General features: G+C 57.3%; 1 protein-coding gene across 9 annotated transcripts in view; it reads right to left on the bottom strand.

Moving 5' to 3' along the window:
• Nucleotides 1-12,968, bottom strand: part of MTUS1 (microtubule associated scaffold protein 1) — a 123,188-nt gene that overhangs the window by 8,100 nt on the left and 102,120 nt on the right. For 8 of the 9 annotated variants that reach the window (XM_043972615.1, XM_043972617.1, XM_043972618.1 and 5 more), the window contains 3 exons: nt 9,281-9,347; nt 1,493-1,707; nt 183-288 (listed from right to left, as the gene is read on the bottom strand). In XM_043972615.1, the coding sequence (XP_043828550.1) occupies nt 183-288; nt 1,493-1,707; nt 9,281-9,347 (388 nt within the window). Of the gene's footprint in view, nt 1-182; nt 289-1,492; nt 1,708-9,280; nt 9,348-10,485; nt 10,630-12,968 lie in introns of those variants that run through there. The other variant, XM_043972624.1, reaches the window with a different exon arrangement.

Raw genomic sequence — 12,968 nt, 5'->3', positions numbered from 1 at the left:
ACTAGCCTGCCTGCATGCAGGAGAAGGGCCCTGCATCAGTGGATGGCCACATCCCAAGGGAGGGGTTGTGGGAGATCTCCCAGCCAAGGGAGGCGGTGGCTCAGGAGGCCAACCCCAGAGGCTGAGCTGGTGGAAGACCCTGGGCCATCAGTGGCCATCTCTGGGGAGGAGAGACATCTTGCCTGTGAGGGAGGCCTCGTAGGTCTTCTTCAGCAAATCCACTTGCTCCGAATGGCTGGACTCGATTTCTAGTTTGAAGGCTTCGTGGGCAGCATTTAAGTCATCGACCTGTGAGGGAAATCCCCGGCCATTAGAAGCAGCCAGCTGCAGGACCCCATGTGGAATCAAAGCTAGAGTATCATCTCAATGTCAGCCTCATGCCTTGGGGAGCACATGAGTCCAGGTATGACCCGTCCTGGGCTCTGCCTCAGGCCAATCTGGCTGGGGGGACATGTGTCCTCACCACACAGTGGGCCACTAGGACCACAAGGTTTTCACCCACAGAACATCACTGAGTTTCTCCAGGAAGGGGCATCGAGGCAAAGGGCCCCAGCTTGGCTGGAAATGTTGGAAATGGTCTTAATAAAGGGACCTCAGAGGAAGGAGGAAACAGCTCCCTGGGGAGAGAGTGTGAGCCTTTGCTTCTTCTTAAAACCAGAGCTTTGTGCTGAATTTAATTCTAAATGCTAATAAAACCAATTAAACTTAATAACTAAGGTTTCCTTTTTTAATGAGCAACATACAGCGATCTAGAACACAGCTATTCCCTCTTGCTGTGTCCCCTTTCATTATCTTGGTCCATTTATCACTGTGTCTGTGTATACATGTATGTACTGGTACACACACAGTCCTTCCTCTTGTACACTTGCATCCTCACCTGACTCTGCTTTTATCCCTTTAAAACGACCAACAACCCCCCATTTCTGAAGCGCCTACTGCGTGCCGGGCCCTGCACCAGGCTCTTGGCACCCCACTTGGCCTCAGTTTCCTTATCTGTCAAATGGGGAAGCTGGATGGGATGAGCTCTGAGGTCCCTCCCAGCCCAATCCCTGGCCACGGTGCTTTGTCTCTCTCTCCTTGGGGCACTTAATAAACACTTACTGACTAGTGAGCCAGCCCAGTCAGGCCTCAGACAACCCAGCTCACGCAGGACGCTGCATTGGCCGACTGGAAGCCCTGGGGTGGGGGAGGGGTGGTCCAAAGCCAGCTGCAAGATGGGACACCAGGGAAGCCCCTTCCCTCTAGGCCGCTTCCTTGTCCATCCAACGAGGCATACACACAGTTCCCTCCCTGGGGTCCTAAATGCTTTGTGAACCCTCCCAGGCTTCAGAAATGGCCCCGAGTGAACATTCAGAGCTTGGGCTTTGCGACAACGATCACAGTGACAGGCCGCACGTCCAGGCTGCCCTCGGACTGAAGCAGCACCTTCGTTCCTCCTGCTGGCCCATTTAGCAGGCCACAAAACCGAGGCTCAGCCCTCCCCGGCACCCACCTGACTCTGCAGCTGGGCCTGGTACTTCTGCACCTCCTGCACACACACGCTCTGCAGCCTCTCACACTCTCCCGTGTAGTGCTCCTTCAGCTGGCTCTCCAGCTCTGCCAGCTCCGCCTGGTGCTGCTGGTTGAGTTTGTCCACGAAGGCCTGGCACGCGGCCTGCAGCTCATTCCGGGCCTTTTCGAGCTTCTCGCAGGCAGCAGAAGCAGTGACTACAGAGAGGGACCCAACATGGCGGCAGGGGTGGGGACACAAGGGGAAAGAGCTCTCACTTCTCAGTCTATACAAGGTCCCGTTTACTAGACACCCAGGGACCCACCAAGCCCAGGGAGCTGAGGCTGGGCCGGCAAGCTAGCCCAGAGCGGTAGGCCAGCCTGGACCGTCCGGCCAGCCTTCACAGGTAGGCTAGCCTCTCAGTCAGGGATGCTTTGGCCAGGGCCATAATCTACGCACTAAATTAAAGGAAACTCTCCCTGATGACCAGTGTGGTCCCAGAGGGGAGTGGACTGCCTTGGCAGGGAGTGAGCTCCCTGTTCTTGGAAGTCTACAAACAGGCTGGATAAGCACTCGTTGGAGATGAGGAACTGGGGATGCCAAAGCCCCTTCCACTTCCAGACTCTGGGTCTCCTACAGGATAAGCCCTATCACCAAATCTCAGAGCTGGCTTGGAGCCTTCTCGGGGCTGTCCCATAACTGAGTGGAGCTCTCTCCTGGCACCCCTGGGACAAGGGCTTATGTAGCCTCTGCCGAAGGCCAGTCTCCAGAGCACCCACTCCAGCTGCTGCCGTGACCTGCCTCTGCGATTTCTGAACTCAGGACCAAACAGCACAGGGCTAATCCTTTGTCCACAGAAGGGCCCTTTAAACATTTGGGGACAGCCATGATGCTCACCACTCCCTCCCGAGACTTCACATCCCCAGGCTGAACATGGCCATCACACACGCACATATGCGCATGCACACACACACATGCACGCACACACAAGCCACATTCGGTCTCCAATGGGGAAGCCGGACAGCATCCAGGGAAAGCATTAGCCAAGGGAAGAAAGGGGAAAGGACTGGGGCGGGGGGGGGGGTGCAGCTTCCTTTCCCCTCTGGCTTCTTTTCTGAGCCTCCCATTCCTTCCTGTTGAAGGACAGGGTTGGATGAAACCATCTCTAAAGTCCTTCCCAAGCCTGATGATCATCACCCCAGGCTCTGAATTCTACCCAGCTCCATCTGAAAGCCTTGAACCACAGTGGAAGAACCCTGGAAGAAGTGGAGAACCCCGGAGGAAACGGGGAACCCCCTATCCTTGAGCCCTGGCCAGAGGCATGTGCTGAGAAGGCCGGTCAGAGCTTAGTGTGGAAAGAAGCCACAACAATGGAGAAGATGAACTGCTCCCATCAGGAGGTCTCAGTCCAGAGATGGTGAGGGGTTGGACAACTGGTTGGGAAGAGATTACAGGGGACCCTTTGCTGGCACTGGGTGTAGCTGGCACTGATCGGCAACTCTATTGTCCATAAGCAGTCATGGGGCACAGTTCTGAGGTGAGGAGGAGGTCTGGGGATTAGTCACTAGGGAGGAGAGACCCTGATTATAGTACCAAAGAAGAGGGGAGCCCTAGCACATGCAGCTGCAGGGACCTTTGCTGGATAAAGACCAGTGCACAGATCAGGAGAGCAGGGACCACACCTCTCCCAGGGTCACACCACCTTGGAAGTACTGAAAACTTCTAGATCCCAGAACTAGCTCTGAAAACAGCAGCACAAAAAAGCCTGAAGCTTGAGACAGTACCTCACCACCCCCAGGGGAACATAGCCCAGCTTTAACATAAAGTTCAAACTGAAGAAACAGGCTGGAAAAATCAGCAAACAGCAAAAAAAAAAAAAAAAAAAGAATGTGACTATAAAAAGCTACTATGGCGGCAGGGAAGATCAAGACACAAACTCAGAAGAAGACAACAATGTGAAAACAGTCTCAAAGAAAAATGCTAATTGGACCCAAATCCTCCTGGAAGCATTAAATAAAGAAATCAGAGTGGCGGAGGGGAAGTAAATGATGGGAGAAAAACGTGAAAAGAGAATTAGCAGCTTGGTAAATGAAGCACAAAAAGTACTGAAGAAAATCACACTTTTAAAAAGAAAATTGGCCAAATTGTAAAAGCGGCACAAACTCTCACTCGAGGAAATGGTTGCTTAAATTCTTTCTTCCCTCGTCTCTGCCCCTGTGGCCTGCCCAGATCCTGGCTACATCCATCTTCCAGCTTACAGGCCATCCTTCCCTTGAACCACAGCCTTCCTCTCCAGCCCGAGCCCTGGCTCCCTATCCAGCTGCTGTCCCCCAGTGCCCGGCCTTCTGCTCCACGGTGAGAGCGTGCCTGCTTTGGAACAGGGACCTGTGTTTGACCACCAGCTCCACACCTGCCAGCTGCATGCCTAGGTCACTTCTTGGTGCCTCAGTTTCCTCACCCAGCAGCTGCAAGAAGGTGGCTACAAAAATGCCAGGATTCTTTTCTCTGCAACAACCTGGGTGAGGGTCACGAGCCTCCAAGGGCAGTGGTTGTGGGTCCCTACCTGGAGGGACAATTTTCTTAAGGACCCAGAGAGGACATCTAGCCCAGTGTTCTCTTGAGAAGGGAGAACCTTTCCAACGTCCCTAGAAGTGGTCGTCTGGCTTGTTCATGAACCCTGGGGCAAGGGAGGGCCCACCAGCCCATCACAGTTCTAATTGCTGGGAGGTTTCTTCTTATGTCCAGTGAAAATCTGCCCCCCTCTAACTTCTCCCCCTGGCTCTAGTTGGGCGCCCTAGGGCCAAGCAGAGTAGAGTCTGATAACCTCAAAAGACCAGAGCTGGAAGGGACCACAGAAGGTCTAGTCCAGCGTCCTCATCTTAGAGATGAGGGAACTAAGGCCAGAGAATTTCATGACTTGCCCAAGGTCCTTCATGGGTGGAAAGAAGAGCTAGACTTGAGCCCAGGTCCCAGGCCCTCTCCCACTGCACCATGCATGTGACTTCTCCAGAGGATCCTTTGCTCTCTCAGGAGAGGCTGCCACCTCTCCCTGCCACCACCATGCCTTACCCCATGCTCTGTGAAGCCTATGCATCGGTGACCTGCCCCAGCGGAAGGCCTCTGGGAACAGCGAGTGTCCCCCAGGAGGCAAGTTGCGGGGTAGGAGTGGAGAGCATCCTGGAGCACCATGCAGGCCGGGCGATCCCCACCTGAGCCCCTCAGATCTGAGCTGGCTGGGAGCTGCTCGGCTGCCGATCAACGGACCCCATCACACCCCAGCCCCCTCGGCACGTCCTCATCCGCTCAGCCTGTTACAATTTCCCATCAAACAGGCTTCGTAATTTAAAACCTGGTGACTCAGCATCACCTCCTCCCATCCCATCAGGGCAGGGTGCTCGCAGTGAAGAGCTCAGTTGCAATTATCACCCTTTCCAGGCAGGGACTAATTGGGCTCAACAGATATAATATTGAATTGTTGTCCAAGAAAATGGCTTATCCCCCTCCCCGCTTCCTCCTTTCTTCCCCATGAGGGGTCATCGCTAAAGGCAGAAGAGATGTCGTTGGGCCTGGGGGAGGCTCTTCAAATAGCGGGAAGGCCTTTTCTCTCTGGGACGACCCTCGGTGGTCATGTCCTTCAAGACTCTAACCCGAGTTTGCCTGCCTATCTCGTGTCACCTCAATTTGCCTTTAGCCATGCTACATGAAAGGCCCCAGGAAAGTCAGGGGGTTCAGAGCTGATGAGGAAATGCTCATCTTCCAGAGGTAGGGAGGCTGCCATGCCAGCTACGAGGGATGACATAAGCAAAGGCGCGGGCAGGGGAGCGAGCAGAACGAGAATGAGGAACTGAGAGAGGCCCAGTTTGGCTGCAGTGCAGAGCCGTGAAGGGGAGTCATTCCTGGGACTTGAGGCCAGCTCAGGCGTAGTCAGATTCCAAGAGGGCTTGAATGCCAGGACCAGGAGCTTACGCCTTGCACGATAGGCAACAGAGAGACACAGAGCTTCTGAGTGGAGGAGGGTACGGTCATAGTCATACCCAAGAAAGATCTCACTGGTGGCTGTGGGAAAGATGGATGAGATAGGCACAGAGTGGAGGCAGGAGGACCAAGGAGGAGGCTTCTGGAGATACTGCCTCAGGGCCAGGGAATGGAGAACAGGCATGCTTCAGAGGTAGCCATCACCGCATGGCTTAGGGGCATGGGGCAAGTAACTCACAGCATCAAGTCATTAGGTATGGGGCAAGCTAGGGAGGCTTCCTGGAGGAGGTAGATGGGGAACTGGACAGTCCGAGGCCAGGAAGGGAGGAGGGCTTCTAAGAAGAGAGATGGAGCCTGGACAAAGGCGTGGTGGTAAGTCACATCCCGGGACTGTGGCTGGAACAGTGGCAATCCGCCCACATGCCAAGCAGAGACCACAGACTGGAGGGACCCGGCAGGCTCTCTGAGGGCAAGAACTGCTCCATCTTTGCGCCCCACCCCATTCCCTCTCACTGTGTGTGTGTGGGGGGCACAGGGCCTGCACATTGTAGACCCTTCATCAGTGCTTGTTGGTTGACTACACAGGGACATCTTGGCAGATGTGCCAGGGCCACACCTGCTCCTCACCCAGGCCTCCTCTTTAGGCCAAGGCCCCGCCCATACCTCAGGGCCATCTGGTCCCACCCCCTTCACCTCTTTCAAATCAGCGGTAACCTAGCTTCTGGAAAGGGCGTGGCAATAGAAAACCCTCCCTATGAGTCCCCAGGCAGATATTGGCTGCCATCCCCTCTCAAAATGTCATCTCCTTGAGCTAAAGCAAGGACAGGCTCACTTGTCTCCGCATCCCTACTGCCTAGCACACAGCAGGTGCTTCATTCATCCTTGTGACTCCGAGAGCCCAGGATGGTCAGTGACTGACCAGTATTTGGTGGAAATAAGTGCCCTTCCACCAAGGGCAGTCACTGGTTCCTCATGGCACACCCAGGGCTGTATGAGGCTCATGGGCATTGCCAGTGGAGTCAGCTGGAAACCCAGAGGGACCAGGACGAGGCCAAGTCACTTGGCCATCCATGGGCAGCACCTGAGGGTAGGGGCCTCACGTTGGGCAAACGAGGATGCTCTTCCACCGGCTGCTCCGGCCTCGGTGGTAAGAACACCTGACTGGGGCCCACGACCAGCACCAGGCGCTGAGGGCATCCCCTCCCACTGGCCATGCTCTGGACTGCCCACTGAGGCAGAGCCTCAGCCCATCTCTGTGCATGAGGGCTACAGAATCTGAACCTGCCAAGACGCTCTCCCTTCTGCTTCCCTACTCCCAAAACACCTTATCAAACCCTGGCCCCGCCTCTCCCAGCTCTCATTGCCTCAAAGGCCTCACCTTCTCAGGACCAGTTCTGCGAAGGCTTCTGCCTTTGCCCAATCCCTTCCACAAACACTCTGGCCTGTTTCAAGGGCATCTGAGGGAGGCAGCTTGGCCCCACAGGCACGCGATGTGGAGGCCCATTACGTAAGAGCTGCTCCAACCCCAGTAACTGAAGGAAGGCAGGATGGGTGCCCCATATCGGCTTTCAGACAATCAGGAAGGCAACCCGTGGGGCCCTTCTCACCTTTACCGCGCCTGAAAGGGGCCTGGCCTGAGCTGGGGAGGCACAAAGGCGCGGGGGCCCAGCCAGAGAGGCCCTACCTGAGCCAACCAGAAGAGTTCCCACTGGGGACCGGCGGGGTGAATGCAAGCACTGTTCTGTCCAGAATGGCCACCTGTGCCGGCAGGGGGGCGGCTGGAGCAGGGCAACGGCCCTTTCCCTTCCCTCCTTTAAAACAAAGGATGCTTCTTTCCCCCTTTTCCCACCAGCTTGTCTGGGGTGCACAGGACAGCAAGCGCAGGAGCCTCCTGCCCGCCTTCACATCTGCCCTGTTCACACAGCCCCCACCCTGCATTGGACCTAGGCTAGAGCCTCCATCCAGCTGTCCAAAGAACATGCTTAAAGCATAGGTCTCATCGCCCCTCTCCTGCTCAAGAAGTGCCAATGGCTCCCTATGGCCTTCAGGATCAAATGCCAGCTCCTCTCCCATTTAAAGCCCTCCACAGTTGGCTCCAAGCTGTGCCTCCAGACCAATGAACTTGGTTCCTGAATTGGGTGAGAGCTGGTCATGGTGGATAGCCTGCTTGAGTCTACTGGCGGCCCCTGCAACCGCCCAGAGGGAGGCTCCCTTGTCTAACGGGCCAGGGGAGGCACTCTTTGCCTGCCTTCCTGCCTCAGTTTCTCCTCTCCTTCCCATCCTCTGGGATGCTCCGAGGCCCAGGGACACCAGGGGACAGGAAGGAGAGGATGAGGGGTCAGCGATGGGCTCCTTCCGGATTCTCTCCTGGAGAGAACGACGGCACGGCAGCCTATGGCAGCTGGGGAACTTGGTCCATTTCAGACTCTCCCCGGTGGTGACCACTCACCCATGGCCAGGCCTGCCATTACCTGTACCACCCTCTCACTGCGTGCACACATTCCTGCACAGCAGGATGCCTCCCACGGGCACCAGCGCCTCCAAGATGCCATCCAGTCTCTTGGGACCCGACCCCCCGAATGCACCCCAGCCTCTGCATCCAGTCCCTGGCCCCAGCATGGCCACCACCAAGACAGGGAGGGGCATCTGAGCACTGGCTGCCAGCCCGCAGTCAGTCCCAGGGCACCAGCCCCTTCACCCACATGTCCTCTGACTTGGTTACAGTATTAGGTGAAGACAGATCATTGTAGCTTTCTCTTCCTCTGCACTGTCAGTCAACAAATAAACACAATGAAGCGCCTACTACGTACCAAGCCCTGTGCTGAATGCTGGGCATCCAAAAAGAGGCACCATCCACAGGATAACCACCCAGGGCAGCTAGGACTGTCAGGCCCCCATTTAACAGATGATGAAACTGAGACTTGAGAGCAAAGTGAGTGGCCTGAGGTTGTACAAATAAGTGCCAGAGTTGGGACTCGAATCCAGACCTTCATGGCTCCAAGTATCACACCCATCCCCCATCCCACCAGCCCACACTAGCCTGTCTACCCTCCCTCCATCCTAGCGGCATGCAGGGGGAGACCGCACGCGTGTGCTCCACAGCATCTGTGAAACACTCCACTAAATCTTCAAAGGACCAGAGGAAGGAGAGGCCCGGAGGCAGCTGGCTGGCTCGGTGGTTGGAGCACTAGGTCAGGCTTGCCTCTTACCCCAGACGCTTACTAACTCTGTGACTCCGGACGAGCAAGGCATTGAACTTCCTGAGCCTCAGTTTCCCCCTCTGCAAGGGGCTGGACTGCTCACTGCGCCGGTGGAAGGCAGACAGCTCCTGCAGAAGCCACTGGCCGTGTAGCAGCAATGCCGAGTCATCGCCCCTTCTCTTTGGACGGGATGTGCCTTAGTCATTGGCCTATGGATCACCCGGTGGTGCCAGGAATATAGGAGCTCTCGGCCAAGCTGCCTCCTGAGACCCCAGAGAAAGCCAGCCTAGGAGGGAGGGGCAGGGGAGTCATGGGGGAGCGGGGGGGGGGGGGGTCAGGCCCACAAGGACAAAATCAAAGGAAAAACCAGGGTCCCAAAGCCAGAGACACGCAGAGACAGACAAGAGAATGACAAAGAGACAAGCCATGCCCAGGCAGAGACAAAGACAGTCACAGAGACATTCCAAGTGAGACAAGGACAGACACAATGACATGGTGGCCAATGGTCAGCACCAGAGAAGCGAACCCTCTTTAAACAGGCACTCGCACGCATGTGCACACTCTCACCGGCCCCCTCGTCCACACCCCCTCCCCTTCCTGGGTCCCCTACTCTTACCCAGCTCTCCCCGGAGGCTGACCAGCTCTTGGGACAGGGCCTGGTGCTGTTTCAGAGCTTCCTCCCTCTGCGGAAGAGACACATCAGGTTACGGCTGTGTTTGCATGAGGGTCCCTTTCAATCAGACCCACCTTTGTTATCAGGAGGAAAGTGAGCCTCCGGAGGGAACAGAGCGAGCAAGGAGCCAAGATATGAATCACTTAGCCTCCCAGTTCCCGCTGCTACAAAAACAGGGGTGTCCCTGCCGTCGCTAAGGAAGGGAGGCCAGCACTGACCTCCCCCAGCCCCCAACTCAGGTTCTTTATGATCCGGTCCAACCTTCACTCCAGGCAGCAGCAGGAGCAGCAGCCAAGGCCTGGGTGGGGCTGGGATGGCTTGGGGGGAGGGGGAGGGGAGGGAAGGGGGAGGGGGCCGTGCACACCCCTCCTCAGGGCAGGCCTCTCCCAGAAGACAGTGCTGCATCTCTGGGCTCCTTTCAGGCTGGGAGACTGAGGCCCCTTGACACAGACCCGGGAGCCTCCACCCCCTACCAAGGAATCCCAGCCCTCTACCCTGCCCCCCCACCCCCAGGGCACAAGAGGCAAATCTGTTCAAGGTAAATATTTGATGTCCTGCTCCCTGGGGCTGCTGCAGGCGTGTGCAATAAGTCAGCAGGCAAGTGCGCTCCAAGTCTGCTCAGAGCCACAAAAGTTTTGCGCCAAGCCCCTCCCAGCTCCAGGCACCAGGAACCCCAAGTCTTCTGAGGCCAAGCCCCGCTCTCCAGGGGCTCCCCAACTCTTCCCTCCTCATCCGTAGGCTGATCTGGGGCTGGACCCCCCCAGGCTCTGCCCTGGCCAGACCCCACAGAAGGGAGGGGTAGGCTCAGGACAGTGCCAGGAATGGGGCTCCCGCAGCCCCAGAGTTGCAAAGGCTTCTCGTGACCCTTGTCCTTGGGGCTCCCTAAAGACCATCAGACACGCATCCACATGGGCACACACCAGGTACCGGCCCCTCTCTGGAGCCATACTGCATCCTCTCCTGTTCCCCAATGGAAACTTCCCCCCCCCCCACCAGAGTCAGAGCCAGCTGCCGGGCACAGCTCCCCAGCTTTGTGCAGAGCTGACTGGGCCATTGGCAGGTGCCGCCACATCCCCGCAGAAGCAGGGCCCGTGCCCCAGACCTTGTCCCCCTGCCCCGGCAGACTGAGTCCCCCCCCCCCCCATTACCCTGGTCGCGGCACACGGAGAGGACAGGCACGGCCGACTGCCTGAGCAGCCCATTTCCCTGGTGTGTGCACAGGTGGTGCACCTTGGCCAGTGACAGCACGGGAGGCAGGCAGGTAGGCAGGCAGGAGGGCAGGGTGGGAGGGAGGCGGCCAGCCCCGCACTTCAGTTACCTTACGGCCGGCTGGCGTGGCTGGCTCCCTGGCGCTGCGCTCAGGCTCTCTCCCGGCACGGGCAGGACACTGCAGCTCTGGCCCTCCCTTCCTCCTTCCCTCCTTCCCTCCCTCCTCTCATCCCTCCCTCCCGCAGTAGTCAGGGAGTGATCCCTTAAAGCCACAGCCTGCAGGCAGCGGGGCCTCCCGTCACTGATGAAAAACGAGCCCCAGACAAGAGCCCCATCGATCGCCACTTCCTCAAATATCAGCCAGCAGTGGGGAAAGAAGGAGAGACTTGGTCCCCACGGATATCACCATGGGATGATGGGGGGACAGCTTGGGGCTTTAATTGAGGCCATCAGATTTTCACACTCATTAACATAAAACGGAACCTCATTTCTGGAATTCTGAAGAGAGCAGCAAAGGAGCCTGGGACGGAGCCGGAACAGGTGGCAGCGCATCCCCGAGGACTCCCCTGGCCACTGGCCAAGTGGGCTCGCTCTGATCCACATGAGAATGCCTCAGCAGGCCCTGACAAATGGGGGGGGGTGATCAGTCAGTGGGGAGGGGGAGGCGGCGGCCCGTGCTGAAGCAGGGGCCTCTGATAAAAGGAACCAAACACCGACCCTGCCGGAGGGAAGCAGGCTCGTGCCCACTGGGTCAGCACCGACTTAGGAATGCTAGGTTAGTGTTAGTCATCAGAGGAGTGTCCAACCAGCCATCCTAGTTCAGGTCCCAATACCTCTCGCACCTGGACTTTTGCAACAGCCGTCCAGTCTCCAACAAAATAACCTCCTCAAGGCACTCACTGCCCTACTCAAAAACCTTCTGTAGCTCCCCATTGGTTTTGGCCTGGCATTCAAGGCCCACTACGACCTGAGGCTAGCCCACATTTCCTGCCTCATTTCACACTCCTCTCCCTTCATCCTCTCTGCTCCAGCCAAATAGGCTTGCCAGCCACTCGGAGACCTCGTCCTGCCCTCCCTGGACTCCAGGCATTCTCCCAGGCCGTGCCTCATGCCTGGCACACAGGCTCTCATCTCTTCCTCAGCAGATCCTTGCTTTCCTTCAAGCCCAATTCAGAAGCAGGCCTCCTGTACTTTCCTGCCTCTCAGACTCACACTCACGGGCCTTGCACCCACGTCTGGATCACCACTGCCGGCTCAGCTGTGCTTTCTCCTGCTACAGGTCTTGGTCCAGGAATCTCCCAGATAGTCTCTGTGCTTCTGGGCTCCTGTAGCTCACCCACGGTCCTAAAAGACCCAGGGGCCATTCGAGCCAAGGGTTGAGATGGGGAGGACAAGAGATGGCCAGCCCATGTGCTCCCCACGAGGGTAAAGGAACCAGGAAGATATGTGGGGGGCCCTCCCCGGGGGCTCTGTGGAGAGACACAGGCAAGACCCCCCAGTGGAGGCCCCCTGGAGAGTTGCCCAATGACAGTGCATGGACCCAAAGACTGAGCAGACTCCACGGTCACAGCTTTCTGCTGCCAGAGAGCCCTTGGGAGGCTCCCACTGCTCAGGAATGAAGTTTCCGATCCTCTACCGGCCATTGAAGGCTCTCTTAGGCCTCCCACTCCCCACCCCCCCGCCCCCACCAGGGCAACTGATGACCACTGCACTCATTCTGACCCCAGAGTATATCCCCTTCTGGCCCCCACCCCAGGCCTGCCACATCCATCCTCTCCACTCATCACAAGTCCTGCCAGTCCCCTTCCAAGTGCTGGACATCTTCTGTGCCTCGGTGGTCCTGAATGTTGGCCCCACTTGCTGAGTATTTGGCACACACAGCTGCTTCGGGATGTTCTACTTTCTGCCCTGTATGTCTCCTCTCTGTAAGCTGAGATCCAGAGGACACACTGCCACCCTACTAGCTTCCACAACATTACATTCAGGGCCTCGCACACAGGACCCCTTCACACTCAGAGCATCTGCCGAGGCTCCCTCTCAAACCCAGGAGGACATGACAACTGGTGGCAGAAAAGTCTTGGCTTCGCCACTGTGCAGATGAGGACCCTGTGGCCCAGAGAAAAGTGACCTGACCCAGGTCGGAGAGTGAAGCCCAATATCTGCCTTCCCAGCCCCAGCCTGACAGCTGCAGAGCCAAAGCTGGACCATCTCTTTCCAAGGGGCTTGGGCTGCTCAACCAGGCTGCTGGGAATGATGGCAGCCACAGTCCAGGGCACCGCCTCCTTTTCCCTCCTCCCCCTCCAGGCTGCTCCTGCCCCCTCCTCCTCCTGCCCCCTCCCCCTCCCCCTCCCCCTTTGCTCTTTCCCTGCACTCCAAACTCTCACATCCAGACCCTTTGGGGAATCTGAACTCCCTAATCCTG

The sequence above is a fragment of the Dromiciops gliroides genome, chromosome 6, assembly GCF_019393635.1.
Source record: "Dromiciops gliroides isolate mDroGli1 chromosome 6, mDroGli1.pri, whole genome shotgun sequence".
NCBI lineage: Eukaryota > Metazoa > Chordata > Mammalia > Microbiotheria > Microbiotheriidae > Dromiciops > Dromiciops gliroides.
Note: the sequence above shows the minus strand (reverse complement) of the source record. Positions and strands in the feature narration are given on the sequence as shown.